At 47.9% G+C, this 9,800-nt stretch overlaps 1 protein-coding gene across 1 annotated transcript in view; it reads left to right on the plus strand.

Annotated features, from left to right (window-relative positions):
- LOC137636176 (zinc finger protein 585A-like) overlaps nt 1–2,835 on the plus strand; it is an 89,246-nt gene extending 86,411 nt beyond the window's left edge. The window contains exon 4 of the mRNA XM_068368572.1: nt 1,173–2,835. Within this exon, the coding sequence (XP_068224673.1) occupies nt 1,173–2,616 (1,444 nt within the window). The 3' untranslated portion in view covers nt 2,617–2,835. The remainder of the gene's footprint in view (nt 1–1,172) is intronic.
- Nucleotides 2,836–9,800: the final 6,965 nt, after the last annotated feature.

The following is a 9,800-nucleotide window of genomic DNA, read 5'->3' on the forward strand; positions in this document are numbered from 1 at the left end:
TTTCCTTGGCCCTCATCGCTCCCTTCTGGCCTCGGAAGGACTGGTTCCCAGACCTTTTTGAGGTCCTAGTGAACCCTCCTGTCAGATTGCTAGAGAGACCTGATCTACTCAAATAGCCTCACTTTCATTGTCTTCATCAGGGGCTCCACATGCTTCATCTTCATACTTGGAGCCTGTCAGGAGGTTCTCAAGGTAAAAAGGCTTTTCATCTAGTTAGCCTAAGCCATGTGATGCTCTACATGTCGAGTTTATCAAGTTAAATAGGCAGTTTTTTTTTAACGCTGGTGCCAGATGAAAGGTTATTCTTCTTCCAGACTCTCTCAGCCTAAAATTGCAGAATTTCTTGTCCATCTTCACAGGGATGGAGGGTATCTGTAGGTCTTAAGAAGGCACTGGACAACACAAAGGCAACCAGAAAGAAAAAACTTATGTTAGTAATGTTGATTTGCCATAACAGTAGAACCAAAGCAAAGGCAGAGAGAGTGATATGGAACAGTTTATGGTATGTGTTCGTGTCTGTGTAAGATAACTATAAAGCATTTTGCTGTTTATAATTCTGGAGGAAGGCTCAGATTTTGATGGTGACTGGAGACGAAGTACAGTAAAGGAAATAAGACATTGGATGAAATGTCTGTCTCTTTGAAGAGCAAGGGGAAAACTATATAAAGAATAAAACCAACTATGTCATAGGAAATACTGTGGATTATAGAATCTACAGAGGATATGAGATTTTTAGATGCCTGAAATGTGTAACAAGAACAGATAGAACACCCATCAAAGTCTGTGGTTTGTATGTTTAGGAAAAATGCAAATTACATAACTTTATGAATTTATTTTAATTTTAGAAAATTCCATTATTTTTATTGAGTTTTCCTCTTCTCCAACTGATTGTAGTTTTCTTTTCTTCCAGACTTTTCATCTCAAAGAAAGGAATCATCCACCTCTTGCTGCTAAAGCTTGTAAGCTACTGAAGGTATATGCCAGAGACATAAGACTGGAAAAGAAAGGGTTATATTGGAAGTTTTTGTTGTACAGTATGATGTCTGAGAATAGGAAGTTTAGTCTTAATTTCCTCTTTGAAGTCTATTGAAAATAATATTAAAGGGTTTGTCATCTTTTCATAGGTAGAGGATGATGAATTCTGAACCACCTTTTGAATTTTCAATGAAAAGTGAAATTGAAGATCTATTTTCACCTGCAGTTGATCCAGAAAATAATGATACGTCTGGAAGTGTTGCTCTCTTTAATGATGGCGCTCTTTTCTTGGATCCAAAAATGGAAGTCAAAGTAGAGCCAGAAATATTCGATTCTAGCGAAAGCTACTCGAAAAATTCCGACGAGTATGATGCATCATTGAGTGAAAACGGTTCATTAAGTTGTAAAGGGGATGTCGATGATGAGGAAAGTGTAGACACCTACTTAGGGACAGTTGTGAAAGAGGATAAAGGAAAAGAAAAAGGAAGACTTTCATGTGTAATCAGTGGAAGAGAATTATTACAGAAAGATGTTTTGAATCAAGAGGTGAATCAAATAAATGAGAAGCAGATAAAGAAAAGGATCTTTGGTAATGTTAACTCCAATGCTCTAGCTAGAAAGCGATGCACATGCAGTGAATGTGGGAAAACGTTTTCTAATAAATTTAATCTTACAAAGCATTTAAGAAATCACACGGGAGAGAGGCCATACAAATGCAATGTCTGTAGCAAAACATTTAATGTAAAAAATAATCTCATTCGACATTTACGAATTCACACGGAACAGAAGTCATACATTTGCGATATCTGTAGCAAAACATATACTACAAGAGCACATCTCGCTGTACATTTAAAAATTCACTCGGTAGAGAGGCCATACAAGTGCAATGTCTGTAGAAAAACATTTACTGCAAAACATAATCTCACTAAACATTTAAGAATTCACACAGGAGAGACGCCACACAAATGCAATGTCTGTAGCAAAACATTTACTGCAAAACATAATCTCACTAAACATTTAAGAATTCACATGGGAGAGGGGCCACACAAATGCAATGTCTGTAGCAAAACATTTACTGCAAAACATAATCTCACTAAACATTTAAGAATTCACACGGTAGAGGGGCCACACAAATGCAATGTCTGTAGCAAAACATTTACTGCAAAACATAATCTCACTAAACATTTAAGAATTCACATGGGAGAGGGGCCACACAAATGCATTGTCTGTAGCAAAACATTTATTACAAAATCAAGTCTCACTGCACATTTAAGAATTCACACAGGAGAGAAGCTATACAAATGTAATGTTTGTAGCAAAGTATTTACTAGTGAAGCACATCTCACTGTACATTTAAGAATTCACACGGGAGAGAAGCCCTACAATTGCGATGTCTGTAGCAAAACATTTACTTCAAAACATAATCTCACTGCACATTTAAGAATTCACACGAGAGAGAGGCCATACAAATGCAATGTCTGTAGCAAAACATTTATTACAAAACCAAATCTCAATGCACATTTAAGAATTCACACAGGAGAGAAGCCATACAAGTGCAATGTCTGTAGCAAAATATTTATTTCGAAAAGATATCTTACTAAACATAAGAAATCACATGAGAGATCTATTCCAATGTCATGAATATGGCAAAACAAATAATTTAAAACTGAGACTCGATAAACATTCAAGAAGAACTCACATGAAAGGGATACAATCAAGTGCAAGGACTGTAGTAAGGCTTTGTGCTCTGAAGGTTTCTTCAAGAATCATTATAGAAGGAGGTGCTATAAAATCTGATTTGTTCCAACACGAAGTACTTACCTCGAACCACTTTCTTAGGAATATCTGGGATCTCCTCCCATCCGACCAGAGTTTTGTGTAGTTTACCTTAAACCCATTTTCTATGAGGGGTAACCTCAGGCGGAGTGATACGCTCCCTGAGGCTAACCCCGGGTCAGAGAGAATGCTTGCTCAGGTCTCGACCTCCAGTAAGTTCTCTGGTCGCGTCGCGATATCATCTCGCCGCTCTCCTTAATCCCAGTGTGACTTGTGTGTCCCACGCAGTACCCACATGGTTCAATTGTGCTTTCTTTGTGCTTTCCCTGTGAGCGCTTCTGTCTCGTAGTGCTTCTCCATCATGGAGCATCCTTACCGTTGTCCTGTGCCTATGGCCGGCAAATCGTGTGGAGCGTTCCTCTCGAAACCCGAAGTTGATCCGCACTCCTTGGGTTCCTCGTGCAGGGGCAGCGTGTGTTCCCCTTCCGCCACGTGTCCGGAGTGTGAGTCGTGGAATGAGGTGCAGTGGGTGTGGTATAGCACCAAAAAGAAGAAGGCGACGAAGAAGTTGCCTAAGAAGACCAACGTCCCTTCCTCCCTTGCTTCGACTGTCGCCTCGTCGGTCCGAGCTTCTCTCCGAACCTCCCCTACCCAGAGTAGGGGACGAGGTATGTCCGTTGCGGGGAAGAGGCCCGTGGCCCTTCCCCAAGAGTCTGACCTTCATGACAGTAGGTTGTGGCGTCCTTCCAGGCGAGTGAGGGGCCTGAGGGAGGGGCGGGAGTGTTTTCAGGAGACGGTGGCCTGGTGGTGCCTGCAGGTCACGTCTCCTTTGATGACCCCATGTGGGATAAGAATGTTGCTAATTCCTCTCCAGCCTCTTGGGCATGCTTTTCAGGTGGTTCAGCAGCTGAGGGCGACATCGAGAAGGAGCTTTCCCCGCCGTCGGACCCCACTGCGTGGGTTCCCCCTAAGACGCCCTTCAGGTCCCCGATGAGGATGGAGGAAGATTTCGGGACCTGGTCTCCCACGGAAAAGCCTCCTCGCTCCCCCGCCAGCGCCGTCGGCCGTCTTCCCAGAGGTGTTTTTGCAGGCGTCGTCTTCCACGGAGCGTCGCAAGATTCCTCCTACACCACCGCGGGAGGCGAGGCCTTCGAAAAGGGCCTATAAGTCGTCTGTCTCCTCAGTGGAGGAGCTTTCCTGCTCTTTGGAGGACGAGGTGCTGAGGAAGCTCAGGAGACAAAGGTTGAAGTCCCGCAGGAAGTTGTCGCGGCTCGCTCCCCCTCGAGGTCGCGCCACGAGAGTCGGCGCCCAAGATCCCCCAAGAGCAGCGAGTGGGTGATGGTTCACCGCGACAGGCTTCTGGAGCTAGCTGCGGCGCCGGGCCCCTCAAGTTGGCGTCCGAGGACGAGCTCCCCGGATAGATTCTCCTCCGGCAGCAGCGGCACCCGACGGAGGGACTCCTCATGGCAGGTTCCAGTTGACAGGCTTAAGACCGCGAAGGTTCCGGCTCCATCCGGCCAGCTAAGAGAGTCGCCCCTTCGGTCTGGCAGCAGAGTCCTGACCTCCAAGGGCCACCTAGCTCGTCACGAGCGAAGCCCTCGGCTTCCCTCGACGGGCAGGCCCGCAGATTCGAGGACCTCCGGGAGAGATTTTCGACCCAGGATGGAGGCCCCCGTTCCGACGGCGATGCTCGGCCTTCGTCGGGAACCCACGCGAGAGCGTCGGTCCAGGACTCCCTCACGTGCGAGGTCCTCCGTCGGAGTACTCCCGTCACATGTACCAGCACCCCCGTCGGAGGAGCTCGACGACCATGGAGAGGGGTCAGCAGCGAAGGTATGGGCCTATCGGAGGGTGATAGGCCTCATCAGAAGTCACCACAGGCTGGACGTACCGGAACCCTCCTCTGAAGATGCATGGCGTTCCAGCCTCAACAGAATAGTGGACGCCCCGGTCAGGCAGCGCCCCTCCTTTGCCCTCCCTTTGGCGAGGGACGTTAAGTTGGGAAGAGTCCACGTGGACAGGATCGTGGCCAACCACGCCTAGGCACCCGGTCAGAAGGCCGACGTTCAGAAGGTCCTCCATCGACGCGCCTCGCCCTGCTCGGCCCGCTCCTAACCAGCCTAGGAGAGACAACTCGGTAACAACATGGTCCCAGTCGTCTCAGCCCTCCCGTAGGGGATCAGCCTCGACCCAAGCCACCTATAGGCCGTCCTTCGCGGCGTCCAGAAGAGGGCGTTCAGGCCGCTCCTCACGGAGAAGATAGGGAGGTAGGTCCCCTACTCCTGCTGAAGCCTCAGGTGGGGGGATGCCTCAAACGTTCTTGGCAAGCGTGGGAAGAACACGGAGCAGACCCGTGAGCCGTGACAGTTCTGTAGGAAGGGTACAGGTTGCCCTTCCTAGTGGAGCCTCCACCTCTGATACCAGACCAGCAGGTGGAGTGGCTAGCCCCCAAGGATCCCTTGAAACGGACAGCTCTGCAGGGAGAGGTCTCAGCGATGTTGGCAAAACGGGCAATGGAACCTGTTCAGGACCCAGGTCCGTGGTTCTACAGCAGGCTGTTCCTGGTGGAGAAAGCGACAGGAGGATGGAGACCGGTCATAGACCTCTCAGCCCTCAACAAGTTCTTCTGCAAGACCGACTTCCAAATGGACTCTCCAAAATCAGTCTTGGCGTCCTTGAGAGAAGGGGACTTCATGATGTCAGTATATCTCAAGGATGCTTACTTCCAGATCCCAGTTCATCCCTCCAGCAGGAAGTACCTACGGGTAAGATGGGAGAACCAGACGTTGCAGTTCAAGACCCTTTGCTTCGGGTTGTCCACTGCCCCCCAAGTCTTCACAAGGGTCTTCACAACGATCTCAGTCTGGGCACACGAACAGGGCATTCGCCTGATTCGTTACCTGGACGACTGGTTGCTACTTTCAGCCTCAGAGGAAGTACTGAAGGAGCAAGGCGTGATGTTGCTGCGGTTCTGCAAAGTTCTGGGGATCACCATCAACCTAAAGAAGTCGCAACTGATACCCTCCACCAGGACGACCTACCTCGGGATGGTTCTGGATTCCCGGTTAGTGAAAGCCTTCCCCTCCGCGGACAGGCTGGACAACTTAGACCAGGTCCTCCGCCCCTTCCTGACGGACCAACCCCGGAGAGCGAAGGACTGGCAGAGACTGATAGGCCACCTTGTGTCTTTGGAAAAACTGGTCCCCAGGGCAGGCTAAAGCTCAGGGAGGTCCAATGGAACCTGAAGGAAAGCTGGATCCAAACGGTTTCCCCCCCACAGAGTGGTCCCGGTGTTTCCGAGCACGAAACGGGTCCTGGAATGGTGGAGCTGCAGGACGAACACCCTCAAAGGGATGCCCTTTGCGGCCGACCCTCCGGAGATGCTCCTGTTCACGGACGCATCGAAGGAGGGGTGGGGTGCCCATCTCTAAGGAAAATCAGCAAGAGGGAACTGGACAGCCCTAGAGAAGACCTAGCACATAAATGTTCTAGAGATGAGGGCACTACAAAGAGTGTGCCTGGAGTTTGTACACCTACTCTGGGGAAACACCGTGGCGTTGATGTACGACAACGCCACGGTAGTAGCTTACATAAAGAAGCAGGGAGGCCTAAGGTCGAAGGAGCTGTGCGTCCTCACGTTACAACTTCTGGAATGGGCTGAAATGGAGCAGATAAGAATATCAGCGATGTTCATCCCAGGGAAAAGGAACGTCCTCGCCGAGAATCTCAGTAGGATGAGGCAAGTGGTAGGGTCCGAATGGTCTCTACACCCGTCAGTAGCCAGGTCTGTCATTCAGAGATGGGGTTCTCCGGTGATGGACCTCTTCGCAACAAGGCTGAACACGCAGCTCCCCGTGTTCTGTTCTCCTGTTCCAGGACGCCTTCCAACATCCTTGGGACAATCTCGACGTGTACGCTTTTTCCCCCTTCGGGATGCTCAGGCAGGTCCTCAACAGGGTAAGAAGGACGAACAACCTACGGATGACTTTGGTAGCGGCCTGGTGGCCAGAGAGAGAGTGGTTCGTGGACCTAAGGGAATTAACACAACAGCCGCCCTGGCCCCTTCCGGACAGGCCAGACCTTCTCCGGCAACCACACTTCCAAAGATTCCACGAGAATCCTCGGTCCCTCCACCTTCACGCGTGGAGGTTATCGAGCGCCTCCTGAGGAGGGAAGGCTATTCGTCGAGTACAGCATCGAGGATGTCGGGCTACCTGAGACGGTCATTGACAGCTGTATACCAGGCTAAGGGCCACCTATACCAAATGGTGCGCCGCTAGGAACATCAGGCCCCTGAAGGCCTCCATCCCGCAAGTAGCGGACTTCCTAGTTTACCTCAGGGACGTGGTCAACATGTCCATTCCAGCCATCAAGGGAGTCCGCGCTGCTCTGGGCCAAGTTTTTCTCTTGAAAGGCATAGACCTGGGTAACTCCAGACATATCTCAATGCTCATTAAGAGCTTTGAGCAATCATGCGCCCCGCAAGCTGTGAAGGTGCCACAATGGGACGTGGCAAGGGTCCTGAAAATGTTATCCGAACCTCCGTTCGAGCCCCTGAAAGACATCGTGGACAAGGATCTCACTCTCAAGACGGTTTTCTTGCTGGCGTTAGCATCAGCTATACGGGTAGGCGAGATTCATGGTCTGTCCTACGAAGTGGCTCACTCGAAAGGTTGGCGAGAAGTCACATTCAAGTTCGTCCCTTCCTTCGTAGCTAAGACCCATAACCCTGCCGTATGCGACCCCAGATTTGAGGGTTTCTCAATTCCGGCAATCCCCCGGTTGGACGACGTGAAGGATTTACGCCTATGCTCCGTCAGGGCAGTGAGGAAATACTTGGATAGGACAGCAAGATTCTGGCCCGGGATCAAAAGTCTTTTTGTTTCCACAGGCCTCGTGAAGAAGCCAGTCTCGAAGAATACCATCTTCTGGTTGCGGCAGGTCATCATCAGGGCCTACAGTAAGGCAGGAATCCCCCTGCTGGGGAAACACAAGCCCCATGACATTAGGGGCCTGAGTACTACATTGGCCTTCGAGAAAAATATGGCAGTGGGCCAGATCCTAAGGGCAGGCACCTGGGCCAACCAGTCTACCTTCACGGCTCACTATTTGAAGGACTATTCAAGAAGATCCCTGGACGGGTTCTCGATAGGTACCGTCGCTTCCGCGTTCCAAACGGTTTAAAGGGAAAGCCTCAGTGATAACCGCGGGTAACAAGCACAAGAGACACAGGTTCGTTCCTTAAACCCCCTTGTACCTTCTTTCCCTTTTTCCGCATCAAGTGGGCTCTGTGAGGGCCCTGAGCCAGAGACGAGTACCTCAACAAGAGGAAGACATGTCCCCTAGGATTTCTTGCGCAGGTGAGTTTCTTATACACTAGATGGGTTTTTGTGTAGTTTCCTCTCAATCGATTTTCTATGGGGTCAACACGACCTAGCCTACTTTCTAGGTCTCTGGATATTCCTCAGCACGGTATCAAGAACTTTTTAGGGCCACGCCCACCTCCTAAAGTATAAGTCTCCTAAGAAAGTAGTTCGAGGTAAGTACTTTGTGTTGGAACAAATCACAAATTTTAAGTAATTTGTATTTTTCCTAACAGTACTTACCTCAAACTACTTTCGGGTAATGGCCCACCCTGCCTTCCCCGATTGTCCCCTGGTATTCTTAAGAGACCTTAGCAACCAAGAACTTACTGGAGGTCGAGACCCGAGCAAGTATGCTCTCTGACCGGGGGTTAGCCTTAGGGTGCGTATCACTCCGCCTGAGGTTACCCCTCATAGAAAATGGGTTTAGGGTAAACTACACAAAACTCTGGTCGGATGGGATGAGATCCCAGATACTCCTAAGAAAGTAGTTCGAGGTAAGTACTGTTAGGAAAAATAAAAATTACTTAAAATTTGTGATATTGTGATCTGGAATAAAGGAGAAAAAACAGCAAAGATTATAGATGTGAGAGTTTTTACCCCTTTGCACGATTGCCCAGTCCATTAGCTCTCAGAGTCTACGAGGTGACATGGTGCCTCCAAACAGCTCATGCGAAGCACAGAGTAGCTCCCCAGGTCAGGCATTAGCCAGTTAGTTTTTTGGACTTACACCCACCTAACGGTGAGTCTCCACTGTAAATATGGTAAGGGTTTGTATGTAGTGCAGTAATAAATGACAAATTTGGAAGAAATTTGCATTTTCCCTATGTATACAATCCTGGAGCTCTTAACACATACTGGTCCCACCATCACCTTCCCCCAGGAAGTTCTGCCGCAATTGCACAGTGTCTTTCAGTTACAAGTGGTGGTGTGAGCAGAGTGGTTGGTCCAACTCTCGCTCTCCCTTCGCTAAGTAGCTCAAATTTTTACAACTAGTTCCAGCTGTTGCCAAAATGCATCTCTGCTGTAAAGAGCTCCAGGTTTGTATAGTTAGGAAAAATACAAATTATTTCCAAATTTGTCATATTAGCATAATTATTACTATTAGAAGCCAAGGTGCGAAAGCAAATTGCCACTAGCCCAAGGGACCAAATAGTTGACAGTCTGGTGCAGTGAAGAAATAGGAATGTAAAGAATAAACTATATAAGAGAAAAATTAGATTATTTCAAGATAGATAACAATGTTGAATAAATAAGCATTATAAAAACCAGGAAATGAAACATCGTCAACAGAAAAACATTTGTACTAAGTTTGAACTTGGAAATATCCGCTTATTTAGTTTCAGGGGCAGTAGTTGATTGGCTTGGTCACAGCCTAAATAAAGCTTACAGAATATTATACAGCATTAACCCTGTATAGGTACGCTCCTCGGACACCCCTTTAAGGGTATACTCGGACTCGCGCGACCCCGACGACAAAAAAAATTCTTGAAAAATCAGTTTTTGCAGTAACCTCCTTTTTTCTTTTGCCAAAAAAACTTCAATGAATGCTTAAAACAACTGTAAAGATAAATACTACTCATCTGCAGAAAAACTATTTATTATCAATATTTTAAAAAATTAAGTAGAAAAAAAGACCTTACATAAAAATTCATAAAAAAAAAGTTTATACATATATACACAAAT

This window comes from Palaemon carinicauda, unplaced genomic scaffold (assembly GCF_036898095.1).
Source record: "Palaemon carinicauda isolate YSFRI2023 unplaced genomic scaffold, ASM3689809v2 scaffold244, whole genome shotgun sequence".
Taxonomy (NCBI): Eukaryota; Metazoa; Arthropoda; class Malacostraca; order Decapoda; family Palaemonidae; genus Palaemon; species Palaemon carinicauda.